At 37.7% G+C, this 22068-nt stretch overlaps 1 protein-coding gene across 1 annotated transcript; it reads right to left on the reverse strand.

Moving 5' to 3' along the window:
- Positions 1-10963: 10963 nt before the first annotated feature.
- Positions 10964-19604, reverse strand: LOC107741222 (protein phosphatase Slingshot homolog 1-like). Its single transcript, XM_016553894.1, has 12 exons — positions 19543-19604; positions 18338-18459; positions 18157-18225; positions 17845-17910; positions 16796-16990; positions 16206-16299; positions 15626-15754; positions 15265-15311; positions 14782-14928; positions 14485-14685; positions 13552-14245; positions 10964-13469 (listed from the first exon to the last, which is right to left on the reverse strand). Exons 1-12 carry the CDS (start codon positions 19579-19581, stop codon positions 12381-12383), a joined length of 2892 nt encoding a protein of 963 aa, XP_016409380.1. The 5' UTR covers positions 19582-19604; the 3' UTR covers positions 10964-12380.
- Positions 19605-22068: the final 2464 nt, after the last annotated feature.

A 22068-nucleotide genomic window follows, 5' to 3' on the forward strand; every position in this document is an offset into this window, starting at 1 on the left:
TTAAGCTTTGAAGATCTTTTTATTGCTTTGAGAAAAAAAAAAAGATAATATTTCTCTTGTTAAAGAGACTTGCTCCAACTGGATCACTGAATCAGTTAGATGTTACAGCTATGGATCAGTAAAATTCACAAATGAATCATTCAGTGTAGTTTATGAATCACATCGAAAATCAGTGCAAAAGATTGATTTATTCACAAATCGGATCACATTTTTTAAGTAATAAAATACACAAAACACATCTACAAAACTATAACCAAATGAAACAGCAGCAATGTGTTTTATTTGAACCTCGACTTCGGTGGGAACAGTGTTTCTTTCCTCAGTGTCTTGTGACTACAGCATATCTGAGCAGCCATCGACTGTTCATTCTTGTCTCGTTACATGAACTGTACCGTCAGCAAGAACACCAGGAATTAGAGTCACAAGATTTTGCAGGAGATCTCTGAAGCACTGTCAATCATAGTCTTCACAGAATCTACAATCTCGTGTTCTGTCACACATTAGGGCAGGCTTTAAGATGGTTTAGATCCTACCTGTCCGATCGCTACCATTTTGTTCATTTAAATGGGGAGTCATCTCAATTATCACCAGTAAAATATGGAGTGCCACAAGGATCTGTCCTAGGTCCTCTGCTATTTTCGATATACATGTTGCCCCTTGGTAATATTATTAGAAAATACGGAATTAGTTTCCACTGTTATGCTGATGATACTCAACTATATATCTCAACAAGACCAGATGAAACTTCTAAATTATCTAAGCTAACAGAATGTGTTAAAAATTTAAAAGATTGGATGACCAATAATTTTCTCCTATTAAACTCTGATAAGACAGAGATATTACTTATTGGACCAAAAGACAGTACACAGAATCTCGTGGATTACAATTTGCAACTAGACGGATGTACGGTTACTTCCTCTACAGTCAAAAATCTGGGTGTTATATTAGATAGCAACTTGTCTTTTGAAAATCATATTTCCCATGTTACAAAAACAGCATTCTTCCATCTTAGAAACATTGCCAAGTTACGAAATATGTTACCTGTTTCTGATGCAGAAAAGCTAGTTCATGCATTCATGACCTCTAGACTGGACTATTGTAATGCACTGCTAGGTGGTTGTCCTGCATCTTCAATAAACAAGCTACAGGTGGTCCAAAATGCAGCGGCTAGAGTCCTTACCAGGTCAAGAAAATATGATCATATTACCCCAATTTTACAGTCTCTGCACTGGCTACCTATTAAGTTCCGTATCAGTTACAAAATATTATTACTTACCTACAAGGCCCTTAATGGTTTAGCTCCTGCGTACCTAACTAGTCTTCTACCACGCTACAATCCATCACGCTCCCTAAGGTCGCAAAACTCTGGACTTTTGGTAGTACCTAGGATAGCAAAGTCCACTAAAGGAGGTAGAGCTTTTTTGCTTTTGGCTCTAGCCTTCCTGATAACGTTCGGGGTTCAGATACACTTTCTCTGTTTAAATCTAGATTAAAGACAATCTAGATTTTGCATCTCATAATCTTGCACTGCAGTTATATCTTATCAAATGCACATTATTATTCTTTAGTTTGGGTTAAACAAATCAATTTTGCTTGGTTGGAACAGCAGCTACGCTAATTATGTCTCTATTTGTTTCTCTGTTTTTGCACACAAGTTTCAGTCTGGATCCAGAACACCTGAGAAGAGATGATGCCAACATCTCAGAGGACCTCAGATGATGCCAACCCTGAAACAACATACAGAACTACCACATTTTGCTATAAGTTTGATTGCATCATATAATAATTGCTGTTAATAGTGTTCATCGTCTGTTTGATTACGTCTTAAATTGATTTTTCCGTACATTTCTGCCAAATGTACATTAACTGACAGTCACCACTGATAAACTACCACTAAATATTGTAGAAACTTAATTTGCTGTAAAGTTGCTTTGCAATGATTTGTATCGTGAAAAGCGCTGTACAAATAAACTTGAAATTGAAATTGAAATTGAAATTATTTGAAGGGCATTTGGGCTCATGAAAGCCACTGATGAAATCTTTCCTTCGCACTCTCTATTTCCTGTCTGCACGTCTACCAAAAAAGAAAAAAAAATCCTCTTCTCATCTGTCAATGCCTTCTCTCTCTAACCCAAAAGCAGTGTGAACATAGAGGAGAAACTGTATTTTTCTGTCATGATTACTGCATTAATTATTGCTAGTTCATGTCATTAACTAATAATTCTGCCTTTGTTAGGGCCAAATACTATTAGTGATATTTTGTCTCAGAATTTGGTTGAAGTTTGTGATTTCACAGCCATTTGATATATATTTGAAAGACACTGATACTTTTTTTTAGCAAGGACACAATAAAACGAAAGTGACAACAAAGACATTTATATTGTTACAAACAATTTTTGTTTCGAATAAATGCCGTTCTTTTGAACTTTCTATTCATCAATGAATCCTGAAAAAAAAAGGTTTCTCCAAAAATATTACGCAGCACAACTGTTTAAAAAAATTACCAGTTTTAAAATGTTTTAAAGCAGAAATAAGTTATTTTAAACTTATTTTAAAATTTTAATGTATTTTTGATCATATAAATGCAGACTTGGTGAGCATAAGAGACTTTCAAAAACTTTTTTCAAACTTTTGAACAGTTGTGTATGTAAAATGTTTTAGGGCTGTAAAGAAAGAAAGAAAGAAAGAAAGAAAGAAAGAAAGAAAGAAAAATGGTTACAGTAACAGGCTTATTTTCTCTGTAAAAAATTCTAAATATAAAAAATATATGTTACAAATTTGCATTTGTGAGAAGTGAAACAACAGCAAAACATTTAAAAAATAAAATTAATCTTTTATTTTAAGAATGTATCTTGCATTTCATAAAACTATTGAATCTATTAAATACTGTTACTAACTTAAGCACCCTGTTCTTTTATGATTCATTAGAACACACGCCATGGCATACATATGTCACTTTCTGAGAAATATCTGTTTAAATTTTAAGTGCAGCTAGAATTTTGAATCAGTCTCAATGTAATATGTAGAATATATGCATACAGAAGTAATGCAGAAGGCCTCTACTTCAGCAAATGTAGAAAACACATAAAAAATATAAGTCTCTAAAGTGACAATGTGTTTCCTGCTCATCTGCTTTGACAGCCTGCACTAACACATTTACAGGAACTCACACGCAGAACTGGAGGCTTCCATGTCATATGATAGAGTTCAGCAAAGTTGAAACATGGCTACACAGTGACATTTTCAATCCTGTCCTGGGACAGACTAGAATAGACGATTCATTTGCTCATATTACATTGTCTCATAGCTCAATATTAAACCCTTTTTTTTTTTTAAACAAATCTTTTTAAGATCTCTGGTTTACATATCATACAGTTATTGTTAAATGGAATAGTAGCATTAATCATTTATCAGACTTTTAACAGTTCCTCACAAATTGACAATTCTCTGCAAAGTGTGTGTGGACACCGACAGGATTCCCCATGCAAGACCATCCCATCCTAAACCTCCACAACAGCGCCATTGTGCTGCATCCGTCACCCTGACACTTAAGGCAAGTCACTTGATTTCCTTGTGGCTCACTGCCTCTCCCATGTATGCAGTAACCAAATAACATGAACAACAACTATATGATACATCTCTCCACTGTCTCAGAAAGTTCTTTGTATCGAACAACAAGTGTTTAAATCCAAATCTGAGCAATCGTGGGTCCTACTCAGTGGACGGCACACCATGGAATCAACTTCTAAGGTAACAATTTGTCTCAAGTAAAGAAGTGGATACTCACCAATACTCCTGTGACTGCACCGTAACTCCAGGACAAGACCACTCTTTGTTGAATGGATGGATGTACTGGCTGAGTTCTGCTGGCAAATGGGCTTTTATTACTCTCTTGTGACGTCACAGTCACATTTGCCTAATGCAGTAAGTTAGTCCTCTCCCTGTATAGAAGCACAACAACTTACTGCATTAGGCAATTAGACGTTTAAAGGACAGTTCACCCAAAAATTTAATTTTTGCCTTCGTTTGTTCATCTTGTATGATCTCCTTAGCACTGAAGAACGCCTAATGCAGTAAGTTAGTCCTCTCCCTGTATAAGCACAACAACTTTCAGATTCAGCAATTAGATGTTTAAAGGATAGTACACCCAAAAATTAAATTTTTGCCTTCATTTGTTCATCTTGTATGATCTGTTTTACTGAAGAACACAAAAGGAGATGTTTAGCAGAATATTTACACTGCTATTTCCCATACCATAAAAGTGGATGGAGACCAGGGAGTCCAAAAATGAGAAAAAAACATCATAAAATGACTTTATGAGAGTCATTGTTCATGCCACACTCTTTCTTGGCATTTATGGTTACATGACGAACCTTCAACATTTATTAAACCTTTCCATTTCACAAAAGATTTTTTAGATTTTTTAAATGTTCCTCACATTAAGAAAAAATGGTTCTTAAGAATTCACTGTTAAAAATAAAGGTTCTTTATTGGCATTGATGGTTCCATGAACAACCTTTAACATCCATGGAACTTTTCCAAGTTTCTTTACATAAAAAAAAAGGTTCTTCAATGGCCTTGTTGTGAAAACCCACCTTTATTTTAAGAGTGGTTCTTTGAGGAACCAAAAATGGTTCTTCTATCTTTGGTAGATACTAGAACTGGAATATACTAGATACTAGAAAAGGTAGTCTCCTCACAACTATGTTCTTTCTTAGAGAATAGTGGTATTTGTGAGGATTTCCAGTCAGGATTTAGACCATATCATAGTACAGAGGCTGCTCTCATCGGAGTTACACATGACCTGCTCTTATCATCCGATCGTGGTTGTATCTCTCTATTAGTGCTACTGGATCTTACCGCTGCATTCGACACTATCGACCACAACATTCTTTTGAATAGACTAGAAAATTACAGTATGTTGGCATTAGTGTAATTGCATTGACATGATTTAAATCATGCTTACTGTATCTGACCGTCATCAATTCGTAGCAGTGAATGAAGAAGTATCATATTGTTCACAAGTGCAGTATGGAGTACCACTAGGCTCAGTACTAGGACCATTGCTTTTCACGCTTTACATGCTATCCTTGGGAGGTAACATCAGGAAACATGGTGTTTGCTTTCACTGTTATGCTGATTATACTCAGCTCTATATTTCTTTGCGGCCCGATGAAACATACCAATTCGCAAAACTAACAGAGTGCATAGCTGATTTGAAAAACTGGATGACTTGTAATTTCCTACTGCTAAATTCTGAAAAAACAGAGGTGTTAATTATCAGACCAAAAACCTCTACATGTAATAATCTAGAACACTGTCTAACACTTGATGGCTGTGCTGTCAATTCTTCGTCATCAGTTAGGAACCTTGGAGTGCTATTAGATAGCAACCTTTCCTTTGAAAGTAATATTTCTAGCATTTGTAAAACCACATTTTTTCATCTTAAAAATATATCTAAATTATGACCTGTGCTCTCAATGTCAAATGCAGAAATGTTAATTCACACGTTCATGACCTCAAGGTTAGATTATTGTAATGCTTTATTGGGTGGTTGCTCTGCGCACTTAATAAACAAACTCCAGCTGGTCCAAAATGCAGCAGCTAGAGTTCTTACTAGATCCAGGAAGTATGACCATATTAGCCCGGTTCTCTCAACACTGCACTGGCTCCCTATTAAACATTGTATACATTTTAAAATCTTGCTAATTACTTATAAAGCTCTAAATGGTTTAGCTTCTCAGTACCTGAGTGAGCTGTTATCGCATTATAGTTCTTTGCGATCTCAAAACACTGGCCAATTGAAAATACCTAGAATATCAAAATCAACTGCAGGCAGCAGATCCTTTTACTATTTAGCGCCCAAACTCTGGCAAAATCTACCTAGCATTGTTTGGGAGGCAGGCACACTCTGTCAGTTTAAATCTAGATTAAACACACATCTCTTTAACCTGGCATACACATAACACACAATAATTTTTCTATAATTAAAATCCATTAAAGGATTGTTAGGCTGCATTAATTAGGTCACCAAGACCTCGTCGGCCATCGGCACGAGACCACGAGAACCAGAAGAGTCCTCTGATCAATCTGATGTGCGTTGCAGCCTGGAATTAAACCACACCATGCTGGCTTCGTCTGACCAGAGAAGAACTGGCCCCCCGACTGAGCCTGGTTTCTCCCAAGGTTTTTTTTCTCCATTTCTGTCACCGATGGAGTTTTGGTTCCTTGCCGCTGTCGCCTCTGGCTTGCTTAGTTGGGGACACTTCTCCATTTCTGTCACCGATGGAGTTTTGGTTCCTTGCCACTGTCGCCTTTGGCTTGCTTAGTTGGGGACACAATTTCTGGCAACATTGTTGACTTTACTGTACAGACACTATTGGAAGAGAACTAAACTGAGCTGGACAATGACATCACTGAATCAACAATGAACTGACTTTAATTGATAAACTGTTTTCTATTGTCCTCTTGCATTATCAGCACATGTTTTTCCTGTTTAACACTGTAAAGTTGCTTTGACACAATCTGTATTGTATAAAGCGCTATATAAATAAAGGCGACTTGACTTGACTATGGCATCGCTGTAGAAACGCCCTTTTGGAACCTTTATTTTTTGATGTCATTGAAGTTTGTGTGTCTTTTAACATTGACATATGTCATGAATGAGATTTGACAGCCATGTCAAAGACTTTCAGAGAATAACTTTAGTTTGGGTCCATTTCTCACACAAGATCATATGACTTAAATAGAATTTAAATAGTTTTAATAGGTGTTTGTAATTTTTGGAGTTTGACAACCCTCGATATGGAAAGTGTCAACATGAACATCCATTTCATTCATTTTATTTTCCACGAAAAACAAAGACAGGTTTGAAACAAAATGAGGCTGAGTAAATGACGACAAATTTTTCATTTTCTGGTGAACTGTGCCTAATAAAACATCTGACTTAATAGTATTAATAATAACACATCTGTCCCAGTCCTAAGGCCTTCAGAATACTTTTTGTCAAAGCAAAGGTTTTAAATTGCTCTGGGACTTTATTTTTTATTTTTTTTATTTTTTGAGCTGATGAAAACCAACGCTCATTCCACCAAGGGTGCAATGATACAAAGTAGTAGTGAGACTGTCTTGGGGCTCTTTGCTTCTCTCAAAACAGCAATAACCATAAAGATAACTACAACACTGGAGCTCTTGTGTAGACTGAGACACTGATAGTCATGGTAACAGAGATACAGGAAGTGAGGAGAGCATGGTATCAGTATGGTACCACCCTATCAGTATTACAGCCGTGTACCAGTCTCCACGGTCAAAGTTTAGTGAAAGTTTCCTGATATGATTCACAAGTTAGGGGGTAGTAGAGATCCTGTAGAGATACTGACTAAAAGTTTGCCTGAAAAGAAGCTGCAAAAACAAAGGAACAAAGCCTTATAAATCTCTGTGTTATGCGCCTGGTCGCTATGGCAACGATCATAACAGGACGCTCTCATTCTCTCTCAGATAATAATAAAGGAGAAATGACTTCAGCACACAGTTCACCAGACACTGAGGTCGAAGAGAGAAAACAGGCCACACAGAATTAGAATTGCAGGCTGCTGTGGAAGAACCAGGTGACTAATAAGGTATTTTACAGACCGTAGAAAGTATTTGGGCACTTAAACCACTTAAAATGTAAGAATGACACTGCATTATATAACAAAATGTCAAACCAAGTGGCAATTATTGTTAAAAAAATTTTTATTTTTATTTTTAAATAATACATATAATACACATACACACACATAAATATAGTATGAAGTCAGTAAGAACTGTTTGAAGAAATTAATACTTTTATTCAGCAAGGATGCATTAAATTGGACAAAATTGACAGTGAAGACATTTATAATGTTCCAAAAGATTTCTATATCAAATTATGTTCTTTTGAATGTTCTATTAATCAAATACTCCTAAAAATATTTTAATATTAATATTTAATTTCTGCAAAAATATTAATAATATTTCTTAAGTGCCAAATCAACATATTAAAATGTTTTTTTTTACAAACATATTTTAATCAAAACATATAAAAAAAATTTGTTCAGTTTAAATTGATAAAACAACAGATATATTACAACACAACAATTATTAATATATTATAGCATTTAGGGACTTTCTGTGTTCAAGTTCAAGTGCTGCTTTTGCAGTTGTGGCTCCTAGGCTGTGGAATGCACTTCCAGTTGGTGTGAGATCCTCCCCCACATTGGACACATTTAAATCTAGATTGAAGACTCATTTATTCTCTTTAGCCTATGGTGTTGCCCGAGTTACATATGGGGGTTTTCAGTTGTTTATGGCTTATCTGCATGTTTTTATTTTTATCTTGCCAGAAGCTGTTTTCAATTGCACAGCACTTTGGTACAACACTTTTTGTTATAAATAAACGTGAACTTGAGCTTGAACACTTTCTGTGTCCAAAAATGTTAGTGAAAAACATCTAAATCAATATTTGTTTGCATAAAATATCTAATGAAATGACATTCAGATATTTTTACATGTGACAAAAGTGTAAAAATACTTTAAGTCCACTGCATCACTTACTTTCTGTGTCAATAACTATGGAAGACAAAATACAATCAAAATGATGCATCTCTATCCTCAGATCATAAATGACAACAAATGTGTATTTTCTGCTTCCTCACCAATCTGTTCACTATCACAACTTTATTTCTGCCCCCAGGTTTTTTTCCTTAACAAAAAAAAAAAAAAAAGTCATGAAGAACCAGCTATATTTTATCTCTGTTAACAAGAAAATGAAATGCAATGACCGATATTAATCTGAGTAGATCAGATGCTCATTAAATCACCGTCTTTCCTACAGCCTCAAAGCCTGCAGTAAAACCTCTGACGTCACGTGTGCAGGGAGGTTTAGCCTGTAGTTGCATAACTGCACAGCCATGCCAGAATATACTGACAGAGCACAGATGGCACCCTATGATGTCAGAATACTATACCAAAAAGCCCTTAACCAATCAAAACCGAGTACTTTAAAGTACTTTGCCAGTAAATGTAGCAAACATGACAAGAAAAACAAAGATTGAAAGAAAACGTTTATTCCCATAATAAACACATACAGTACATCATCTCAACAAAATGTACAAAGTGCAATATGCATTGAAACTACAGCAAATCTGCAGTACAAAGGACAAAATTACTGCATACTTAATAGCGATAACAATGGTGACAGAATGAGGATCGAGCACTCCCTATTTTGTGAGCCTCGCAATTTAACAGCATTGCTAATTCACGAAAAAGAGGCTCAATATCCAACTAGAGGAAAGTCAATGGATGATTTGGGAGCAGACCAGTGTAACATTCTGAAAAAAAAAAAAGCCACTATCACAATCTCTCCCAAGCAAATAGCTTGAATCTACAGCGATTTTAATATTGATTCTCAATGCAAAACTTTGGTTATCACTTCATACTTGAATAGCATAAAATCTTTCCTCGCTCCTTTGGAAAAAAAAAACCCTCTAAAACTTGGCAACTCTAACAGCTTTCATGAGTTTGCAATGTCTTCCTCGTTAATTAAAAGGAAATAATGCCAAGTATCAATGATACGTTTCTATTTTCTCTAATACAACAATACAATTTAGGAGTGTAGAACAAGAAAATGTCTGCCAGTTTTAAAATGTGCCCATGTAACCCAATGGCCTCTGCCTTAACTGGCAACATTATCAAATGGGAGTCACCACAGAACACTGCCTCTAGTGCTTCTGGGTAAGGCACTTGATGTTGATGACACAAGACAATGCAGGCAACCAATAACATTTAATCTGTAATCTCTGACTCAGGTTTGACCTCAATATGGCATCAGACACAAAATGACAAAGACTTCGGCGAGAGGAGGAGGGTTTGGGGCACATTTATGAAGGCTGCAAGTAACTGTTCATGACACTAAACAGCTTTCTGGCTTATTTATCCTCTCAGTTTTTATACTCAGGGCCCAGAAGGAAGATTAAATAGTGTTGATACTCATTCAATCAACCAAAATCATTCAGGCAACCATCTACTGTAGGATAGGGGAACTGATCCAAGTTGCCTTTCAGATGCAAGTACCATGAACTCCCAGAAATTCTGTTATATGACCAACAAACATATTTAAATACGGTGTATTGCTGTGTGTGTGTGTGTGTGTGTGTGTATATAGAGGTGGAGACCGTGTGTATACTATGAGCCTGCTCATGTTTTTAACATTAAAGTGCACACACGTTCTCTGAAAGGGTTTTGTGTTCAAAATAGTTCACAGTAATGGTATAGCCGCTGTGCAAGGCAACGCTCACTCGCACACACTCACAAACTTCACATTTCCGTTGTTCAAACTCAATGTGGTAGCATAGATACGTGTACAAAATCCATAAAAAAAAAATATTGGAAAAGTATGCTGCATAATAAACCTCAAGTACTTCAACTCAAGCTTTAATTGGCCAACTGATTGGTAAATAAAGGTCTACTGACACTTGGACATGAACAAATGTCATGAAACAGCTGGATTGATGCATTTATCAAAGCTTTTGTGATCACATAAACTGGTATGGCAAGTGTCAAAGAAACAAACACACAAAGGAAAATCTCACTGTCAAGAACATGTCTGGGACATTTTTCAACCCGAATATCAAATAAAATCGATAAAATCAAAATTAAGAAATAATATTTTGCTTAAAATGATTCCTTTTTTTCCCCACTTGTTTTTCAATTTAAATAACGTCACTTCTTTTTACTATATTGAAAAATTATATATTATTGATTTATTTATAAATTCGAAATTTTGTTGTATGGCTTTTATTTTATACCAATTTAAAAACATTTGTATTATTGTACTACAGTATTTTTATAACACTGCATTAATCAGAATCTAAAGGGAATCATCATTGTGATTGACGGGAATTTTAAAAAAATACAAGTAAAACATTTTTAAAATGGTAATGATAATAAAAATATAATTTCAGTTCCTAAATACAAAATATAATTTCTTATATTTCTCGTTTGATTTTGGGGCAAAATGTAACCTGGACATGCTTTCATGAGATTTTCCCATAGAGATACACACACTCAGAGGTGAACAGCTGTTGAAACCATGACATATCTTTGACTTGTGTTGTATTATCTTGTTTCAGAGCATTCTTCAGTTCTACTTCTGTATAGATTTGGTTCAAAAGGCCAATCTACCTTACTTTGATTTCATTATGGAAAACTGACAGCAAGTACAAACAGGACAACGCGTTAGAACAGGAGACATGTAACAAATAACAGTCGTTCCTTAACTGGGTAAATGACTGATTTGTATCACATTTGGAAACATGGAGCAGCTGCTCTGCTAGAGAAACTACAGTGGAGGAGCTCCCGTTGATATCAAATCTTTACAAGTACATGTATGTGCTAGAGACTGTTACAGTAATAGTGACCCAAACATTACCCAAAAGTCCTACTGCTATTTTGACAGCAACATGGACAGTCACATTCATAAGAATAGCAACTGCATGTATGAACGTTTCAGCGGAAGGAGAACAGCAGCTTGAAGTCGCCTCTGATTTTCTTTATCCTTCAAAATGATTGTCTTTCATCACCCTCATCAAGTATCCGAAAGAAGAATCCCAAACAGATCTCCTCTTTCCCAATGAGTCTCCACACAGTCTGCGCTGTGTGCAAACACTGAAGTGCTGCCAGTCACCCTGTTTCGTTATCTGCCTGGCTTATGAACAGTACTGTATTGGTATGAGGTATTAGTTTGAAACCTGTGAGTGAATCATCAGTGCTCTGTGAATGATAAAAAAGTCAATCAGCACTCAAAGAACTTTCCTAATCACTGCAAAGAGTCCATTTCCTTTTACCGTCCAGCCAGGAAGCGAGAACAGAGCAGGGTGTATGATTTGAAAACCCTTTTCAAATGTGTGACCATGTCCGAAAGAATCTGTGACTCAAACAGGGCCACAAATAAGGTGATTCATGGTGTGATAAATGGGTGGGCTGATGGAAAAATTACACAATGGTCTATTTTGATGCTTTCAAGTAATGGCCTCTGGGATGCCGAGTGCTTATTTTGCTTCAGGACAGCAGAGAGGAAGTGAAGTGAAAACCTCATGAACTGTTCATCAGTCAGTGCAATACACATCCATTTGGGTTCCATGCAACGAAAGCCTGTCCAGAAGATTTTGGATTCATTGAATATTATGTTTATATTCATAACAGAAAGCGATTCTTTTGTAGAAGACACTCTTCCACTCACATTCACTCTTCTGTGAATGGCCGATGTTCCCAAGTGGCTGAAATGTTTAAAAAATATATAAGTATAAATATCTCAGAGTAACATTGTTGCAGAACTACAGGTGAAGCTGAATCACCTGCTGTCAGCTCTTGGACTCTTCAGGTCCTGCTTCAGCTTGGTTGAAGGCCTCCATGTTTGTGGAGGTTGAGGAGGTGGAAGAGGGCCCAGGTCTGGCCCATTCCGGGCTGAGTGAATGCTCGGGTTCTGGGGACAAAGAGAGCATGAGAAGGGTCCCTGCATCAGAGGAGCACACCGAGCACAAGTCTTCAGACGAGAAGGTTAGGCTGCCCAGTTTGGCGAGTGAGTTGGAGCGCTTCAGTCGAGAAGGTACAGTAAGTCCTGCAAGTCGCATCCGGGCTTCGATTTCTTGCGTACGTTGACGCACAAGGCCCGGTTTGCCACGGACGCTGCGGAGGCTGTCGCTGCTGGAGCTGCGGGTGAGCGTGGAGCCATGCGGGGACGAGACTGGCGTCAAACCACCCGAGCCGAGGACCGCTAACAAGGCCTCGTTCGTCAGTGGCACCGCCACTTCGGTAGTGAAATCTGCCCGTGTTCCAATGGGCCTGTTGAGAGGGCCGGTTGAATCAGTGGAATTGTTCATTGCATCCTTGGATTTGATTGAACCAGTTCCCCGTTGCTCATTTGCACGTGCACGCTCCTGAAAGAGACCGGAAAGTTTTTCCAAGCGCTCTTTTCGGCGGCGAACAAGGCCGGAGCGTTGCAGCTGTACCAGAGTCTCTTGTTGTTGTGGAGAACAAGACGCCTCTGCCTTCTCCAAACCCTTTATCTCTCTTTCGTTCCTGAGTAGAGCAGAGGAACCCTGTGCATCAATCTCTTTCTGTTCAGAATCTCCTTCCCCTTTGGCTTCAAACAGTAGTGTCCGGTTATCAGTTTCCTGGTCAAGAGATTTGCTTTCTGGCTTATCTTTATGCCCTAAGGACATTGCATTGGCATCAAGGCACGGATCTGAGGCAAGTTTGCCATTCTTGGCTGTGACGGACAAGTTGGCACAGGGTGGTGTCTGAATTGAGATACTGGGCACACTGCTGAGGGGTAAAGGGGCAAGGCCTCGTCTGTTAGCCTCCAACACAGCAGTCTGGGTGGGCTTGGAAGCGAATGACGAACCAGGAGCAAGCCTCGGCTTAGCATGCTGCTTCAGATGGGCACTTTCCTGAACAAGAAAAGACAAGAAAAAACAATGTAACAGAAATAATATGTAGTGGTGCCGTGATAGAATCATGTGAGATACTCACAGTGAGATTTTGTTGCGTTCTGAGGTGGTTGTTGTTGTTTGAGTTCTCGTTGCACAGATGGTTCAGGCTTGCGAGATCAATCCCCGTTTCATTCGACAACTCCTCACTATCTTGCCGTCCTCTGTCATTCCCATCTCCTCTCTTCACTCCCTCTGTTAATGCCTCCATTTCAGCTTGCTCTTTCTGAGCCTCATCCTCATCCTCTTCTTCCACCGTGCTGAACTCCAACCGTAGACGTAGCTCCTCCAGAGGCTCCGCCCCTCGAGAACAGGTCTGAGCAGCTGTGCCCTCTCCTGGGACACCGAAGTGTGGTAAAGGAAGGCCTTCACGCCCCTCAAAGGTTTCATCATCAAGAAGCGCATCTTGCTCCACATCTGCAACCTCGATGTAGACACGATCTACATCCACCAGAGGCGGTGCATGGATCGGCGTGGAAGTTTCACTGTCGAGGGCTGAGTCTGACAGGCGACGGAAGTAGTACTGGTAGTTTTGCGGGTGGCTGGGGTCCAGATCTAAGCTAATTGGAGAGGAGTGGGCGGTAGGCTCACAGCATACGGTGACCCTGGGGTTTGTGGGGTCTGGGGTGACATGATCCACAGTCTCAGAGTTCACACAGCAAGGGGAAGCTGCTTGCTGGCAATCAGGGTGATCGCAATCTGAATCAGGATGCCACAGACGGTTATGACGCTGCTTACTGAAGGGAAAAAGTATAGAAAGGGTTAAAAAATGATTAAAGGGAAAGTTCACAAAACTGAAATTCAAATAGGGTCCAACATTGGACCCTACTGAGTTTCATTGTATGAAAATAAAACATATTTTTACACCGTAGAAACGTGTATGAGTAAATGATGACAGAATTTTAGTTTTGTGGGTGAACCTTTAACTAGAAATACACATACCAAACTACAATAATATAGGAAATTTCTCTTGTACCTGGCATCCAGTATACCCTCATACTCCGCCAGCTGTCTCATGAAGCTAGCATTGGGACGGGTGATACTGCGCTTCTGTTTGACGAAGTTGTACGCTTTTTCCAGAGACCAGCCGTACTCTTTCATGGCATATGCTATTACCGTAGAGGCCGAGCGGCTTACGCCCATCTTACAGTGAACCAAACATTTGGACTGATTCTTTCTGCAGAGTACAGAACATGAGGGTATAAAAAGTCACATTGAAAGAGTCAAGTATGTTGCTTATATTTAGAGAGAAAAATCTAAAATAGAGCCTTACTTTGCTTTGACAATGAAGTTGTAGGTCTCGTTCCAGTGAGCGAGTAAGTCTGTGGTCTCGTTGTCATACACTCGGACATTATGATAGCAAAATGTTCCTGGGAAAAAGTTATCTATTTCCCTCGTAACATTTAAGATGTAGCCCACCCTAAAACAGCAATGCATTTAGAGATCGCATAAATTACATCTGGACAACAATAGAAAACCATATGCATGCAAGTTTATTCTTATTCCTTACATCAGGTACTAAAATACACCCTGTTTCTTGCTGTAAAAGAAACAGCTTTGATGGATTTACTCTGAACTTTATCTGAAACAGGAGAAAATGCTGCCCTTTAAGAGGTGATACGATACACACTCACCTTAAACTTTCACCTTTACCTAACATTACCCCATTTAAAGAAGCAGTATCTTGAGAGAAACAACAGCATGGGAAGAAAACAAGCTGTGGATGTCAGTAAAGGTAGGGGTAAAACTCACTCACCCAGTTTCCTGAAGCTCCTCTAGATTTGAAGCATTCCATTCAGAACCCTAAAAGATAAACAATGCAAATCACTGGCTTTTAGGGAAATTGGCATCTAGTGCCCCATATCTGACAAAAACTATCTGCCCTGCTATAGAACTAACAAGCTTTTTACATTAAACCAATTAAATTTCCTTGACAAACTTTTCCCCCATTTTAATTTGTATTTTATTTGTACTTATTTAACTGATGTAATTTGTCATATTTGTATCTTTTGGATAAATTATTTATTTATTTTGGGGTAGGATGACCTAGGGGAAAGGCAATAAAAAGAGGGGGGGAAACAATGGGAATTGGCAGGTGTGATAAAAGCAGCACTAACCAGATAGAGGTGGTCAAAGATGAGCGTGGCTTTGTCCATCTGCCCAAGAATAAGCAGCATCTCATTATCAATGAACTCTTTGTACTCTTTCAGGTTGCAGTTCATCTGTTGCTCTAGCTCATTACGAATCTAAAGAAAAACACACATCATTATTGACTTAATCTCAGCACCTTAATCTGCGCTAGGAACTGCGCAATGATATTACGCAGCGCCTGAAAATAGGCTTATTGGAAGTTACCTAGCTGGGGACTATTTTCAAGCGCTGCGTAATATCATTGCGCCTGCTGCACCCATGGTACGGCAACAAAGTTCCTTGATTATTACGCCGGAATGAGAGTATAGTTCAGGGGAGTTGGAAAATTAGCCTATTTTCAAAAATAATGGCGTGTTCCTTTAAGATCCATCTCAGACAATCTGATCACAAGAGGTCAGCCGAGACACACTGCAGGGTCCTGTGGCTCCTGTGACCACTTATGATCAGATTTTGAGGAGGAGGGTCTGTTGTGACGTCACACAGTATGTCAGTGTGTAACTGTGTGTTGATAACACTTTTTATGACCTCTCTGCGCTTCATACTGACCTCTTTGGACGTGACATTTTCAAGGTCCTGGCACATCATGATACTCCTGAGTTTAGCTTTGATTAAACATTCTGTTCTTTCCCTCTCTGTTGGCCTGAGGAACAGAAACGTAACACAACCTAAATCAAGGGTTTAAGAAAGAGCATCATTTTAAGGTGAAGGGAACAATTTTATTTACTTACTTTTTTATTATTATCTTTTTTATTATTATCATAATTCATAAAGTCAAAATTACATTTATACAATAAACAGATAAAACATGTATTCGGTTTCATCATAGCTCTTCCATTCTTTTTTCCAAATAAAAAAGAAAAAATATATAAACAAAAAATATAAAAAGCATGTATGAGAAAACATACAAAAAAAGCCCGAAAAAAAGATGCAGATGACCACTGATTATTAAACAGATCAAATATTAGATTAAACTGTGACAACATTTAACAAATATGTCTGACTTTTACGCATGGTCTCAGTGCATGGTCACAAAAGAAAAAAAATCCCTTCCAAAAAACTATTCAAAATGTTAATTTAAATCTGCTGGTGGGTTTCACAAGTGCCAAGGACTCTGGGCTTTCAGGGTTTGCACTCACTTGTTAACAAAGACTGCAGGAGAGTCGGGTCGCAATGTTTCCAGGTCCAGCATGGCGTTCCACTCGTTGATGCAGCTCTGTTCTGAGCTGATACAGCTCTCATAGTACCCCATCCATGTGAGTGCCATGCCACCGGGGAAATAGTTGTACCTTCGTGACACCTCACATGCCTTGTGTAAAATCTGCAGTGCTGACCTAAAGGAAAAGCAGGTTAAAGGTTGTTTAAATATGGGTGAGTTTAAATTATCATGATGTGATCTTAAAACGGATCAAACTATATCTCAAACTGAGTGAAGTAAACTGACATTGGTGAAAGAAAACTTTAATCTCAGTTGATTCAAAAATGCATTGAATTCGATAATCATAACTGTTTGTCCACTAAGCAGTACATACCAAAAATACCTTTCTGGACAGCATGTTGGAGTTCCATATAAATACCATAATATGTGGTTATGGCGTCACTTTAAACATGGTTTATATCAAATACCATCTGGTGATCTGATATTCACTGTACCATGGTACAGCCACAGTACTTTTTTGAAAGTGTCACCAGATGGCAGTGTGGAGCTCTATTATATTTAAGGACGTCAAACTCCCAAAGCACCTGTGAACATCTGAAAAACAGTCCACTCACATCATCTTCAGCCCCCTGAGGAACTGTTTTTTTTTTTTACCCCAGTAACAAACAAGAGCACAAATTCACCCAGCCAAGTAGACAAAGGCTCTTGTTGGAAAAAACTAATTAACTTGTCACCTAATTGGGAGAGATGACTGTAGGATTTATCATCGCATGAAATACTGTTAAAATAGCAGTTCTGAGTGATTGTCTGAAGTTGTTTGGAAGCTTTAGGCTAATCACTTAAATTATCACATCAATCATTTAAAAACAGATTTAACAAGTAAAACTAGAAAAAAGTGACCCAAGAAGACCCAATATAGAACATGAACACAAATCATTCTATATATCAGCATTTCCACTACAAACTGAAATGTCTAAAATGTGAGTTTAAATTGCTCTAGTTCATTATTTATTGATGCTATTTTCTCACCACATGGCCTGGACTGACACTGGCTTGAAGATGTGTGTGTGCCCGGCAGTAGTCACACTGAAGCCCCTGGAGACATGAGAAGAGAGGTTAAATAAGGCCATCATCATACGTCATTACAATAGAACTACAACCTCTCTAAATAACAATAAAAAATAAGAAATACTTGTTAATATTGTCATTGGCTTCATTTTCTGAAAAATGAATTCAGCACGGTTTATAATCCACGCTATCTACATCAGTGCATCAAAATTTGAAGTGTCATCAGACCAGCAGCAGCATTTCCTCTCCATTCCCAGAGGGGGCAGTACTCACCCATCACCATCTAAATGAATCTTGGTGTCACTCCACAGTGGCAGCACCATCCCAATAGAGCAGTTCTTACTGTAAATGAAAGAAAAACTCCCTTATTTGACAATGTAATGTCCCTGCGGGAGGTAACAAACTCTTAAACTTGTCTTTTTGATGATAAAACTGTATTTGATTTTTAAGTCACCTGTCTTTGTTGCTGAAGTCCATGCCCAGTAAGATGTTTTCCTCAGTGTCTTGACGGCCATTTGTGTAGACTACCACCATGTACCGCACACGGTCTGACCACGCGCTCTCTAACCGCACCGCCTGCGGATTACAGTTGATTGACACAAGTTTGGTTTGTGTAAAACCAGGGCCCACATAAACACATATACATGCAAAAGCACAATTTATTAAACATATTAACATACTGAACTGTAGAATAGATTACCTGAAAATGTCAAATTCGGTCATTATTCACTCACCCTCATGTCATCTTTCTCTCTATGTAAGACAACAGGAGCATTTTGAAGAATCTTCACACAACTTTTTTCCATGCGTCTGTCAAGCTCGTCAAACATTGTGCACTATATATTAACTCTTCAGAAGCAGTGGATATATATATATATATACTCAAATAATGTCAGTTTGATGATGTACAACTTTGTTTTTAGTGTTTTAGGATCTTAATTACAATTGTGTTAATGTTACTAAATTTAAATATTTTTATTTACTTATTTGGGCAACCTTGGAAGTTTGGCGATGCCCTCCAGATGGCCCCGGGCCCCTGGTTTGAGAACCACTATTCTAAAGTCATAAAGTCATTGCTTTGTGTGAGGAACAGACTAAAATTTGACATTTTTGATAACCGATGATCCCACCGGTGCTCAAATGGACTTAAAAATGGACTTCCAAGAATGACGCTCAATGCCATTTGACACCGAATGTCACTGGTTTTTGTGGTCAAACGTGATTGATGTCATATTTGAGAGCTATACCAGAAGGGAAAATTTTAAGTATATAATAATAATAAAAAATGTGTCTCTTAGTCTTGGAATTTAGCCTATGAGTCATACTGAACCACTTTTATTATGTTTTTGCCACCACGTCATCGATGCTTCAAAATTCTTTTGTTGTGTTGGGATTGGAATGTCATGAGGTTTAGTGAATAGTGACAGAATGTTCTTTTTGAAAATAAATCCAGCTGCATGCACGTCATAGGTGACTGACACTAGTATTAATATAGATTTCATCATGGAACCTTCTGAAACAGCAGGTATGACATTTTAACATGTCTTAATAGAAAAGAAAACAGTCTTCAGGCAACACTTTGACAACGAAACCCATTCAGCCTGACTGCATATAACTTACTGCCAAAATGTTAGTAATTGACAACGTGTGTTCTCTCACCAATTTGATGCGGTCTTCAGAGCGAAGAATGTTGATCATCACCTGTAGATGCTGAGGTAAGTCACCTGTTGAGTGAAACCATCATTACAATCCAAACAAAACCATGACGACTACTTTGTTTACATCGACACCAGCGGCGTCTCAAACCCTTAACGAAATCTATTGAAGAAAAACAACCAGATAACTAACGGTGATGTCATATGGTTGAGTATAAAAGTCAAGGTTTATAAGAGAAGCCGAGCCAAGAAGAATGCCTGATGAGTGATTCAAATCAGTCCTTAAATGTTGGGTGGGAAGACAACAGTATGCATGCTTTTGATTAACGTTTTTACAGCACTGCTGATTTTACGATATTCCAGAGAACAAAGTGTACAAATACACAGTTAATGTAGAAAGATATGAGAAATGAGTTGTTTCTTATGTTTACATATCTCAGATAATCCTATTTAATTCAACGATAAAGCTTGACATGAATAAGCGACTTTCGGGTGCATTATGATCAGGTATGTGCAAATAAGTTCTATCCTTTGTGCCAAAGATGTCAATAATTATAAATCTGACAATCTGACAGTCATCTTAATCTAGCCCCTCCCCTTTTAATCCAAGTCAATAAGAGAAACCAAGTATTGGATACACAAGATCTGTTTATATTTCATTCTCCTCTTTAACACAGACAGACTAACTCCTTTGACCACTGACTGTGGTGCGTTCCTACACAAACAAAGCTCCTCCTACTCTTGTAAGTTTTGGCAGAATCCATGAAGCTATCATGTAACTGGTGTAGGACGTGTGGAAGGCCAATCAAATTGTACGAGCAGGTTAAGAAGAACAAAGCCAAAAACGTGAAAAACATATAAACTCAAAGCTGAAGAGCCAAAGCCTGTCATGTACACTCAACAAAACAGATGACGTAGTCTGTGGTTTATTGGCTGCTTTGCATTCGAGCCATAAATGAAAAAAAAAAAAAAAACAGGGTACGTTTTCTCCTCCAAAAAACAAGCCCCTTGGTTTTCTCGGTCTCAATGCAAAGAATTGACCTAACTTTACATGCTTATCTGATAAAAACTGATATGTAAGAGAATAGCTAAGGCAGCGCAGGATCCCAGAGCACAGCTTTGATCAGAGCTATATAAGCTATATTGGAAAGGCATTCAAGTTTGAAACAACATGAGGATGAGTAAATTAGGACAGAATTTGCATTTTTGGATGAGCTATTAGTTTAATGATTATTCTAAACGATTGAGCACAGTTTGACACACAGTTTTCTCCACCAGTTATGATTTTGGCAGCGATTCATCATTTAATTTCAGGAGTTTTGTCATGATGAGCCAATCCCTGTGACTGACACTGAAATAGGATGCGGTTAAAATCTAAGTATTCTAGACTTTAGTCTTGAACAAATCTACTCGCAACAATAATTTAAATATAAGGTCAAACAGACACAATTTTATATCTTTTCAAAATTGCACTCACTTTGCACAGTCAAATTGCACAGTAATTTTAAACATTTAAAACAAATTAGCATTTAAAAAATTTCTGAAGGATCATGTGACACGGACGCAGAAAATTCAGCTTTGCCATCATAGAAAAAAAATTACATTTTAAAATATATTAATTTACAAAACAGTTATTTTAAATTGTACTGTAGTAACATTTCACAATATTACTGTTTTTACTGTACCTTACCTTGGTAAGTTTAATAAAAATTTCTGAAGGATCATGTGACATGGACGCAGAAAATTCAGCTTTGCCATCATAGAAAAAAAATTACATTTTAAAATATATTAATTTACAAAACAGTTATTTTAATTGTACTGTAGTAACATTTCACAATATTACTGTTTTTACTGTACCTTACCTTGGTAAGTTTAAAAGACTTACTACTAAAACATAAAATGATTGTGCCGACCCCGAACTTCTGAAAGGTAGTATATTTTCATATGTACATTGAACGCATCTCAAAAGATTAAGAAAAATGCAATTCCTCATGATACGACCATTTTAATTGCCTTTGTGCTTTACTTGGACCTCTGAAGAACTTTTCCTTTATCTCATTATTTCACTCAAAAAGACAAGCAGTACAGGTGCAAATCCACTTGCAAATATTTATGGTGTATCTTGCTTTAGGAAGTTGGACAGTGTTTAATAAACCACCACTGATACTATTTTTGACTGTCTGGCTGCCGGCGCCATGGGAATGCAAATAGAGGTGACTGATGACATCAAAAAAAAACAAAAAAAAAACACTAACAGGACCAAAATAAGATAGATATCTGTGTCATCAACATCTAAAAGCAAGGACATTTAAAGATGTCAGCATGGAGTGAAGATATTTTAGAGCTTAATTTACATTCAAAATGAGTACCAAGGATTGTAGCAAGAAATGTAAGAAGGTCTTGAGGAAAAAAAGCTGAGCTTTTCTCACTTTCAGAGAACATTTTGTACCTAGACTGTAACAAAGGAAGAGAAACCCTACATCGTCTAGTCTAACACAGACATCCGCAGTTTCACAGTGGAGACAGCTGA

The sequence above is a fragment of the Sinocyclocheilus rhinocerous genome, unplaced genomic scaffold, assembly GCF_001515625.1.
Source record: "Sinocyclocheilus rhinocerous isolate Xijiao unplaced genomic scaffold, SAMN03320098_v1.1 scaffold615, whole genome shotgun sequence".
Classification (NCBI taxonomy): Eukaryota; Metazoa; Chordata; class Actinopteri; order Cypriniformes; family Cyprinidae; genus Sinocyclocheilus; species Sinocyclocheilus rhinocerous.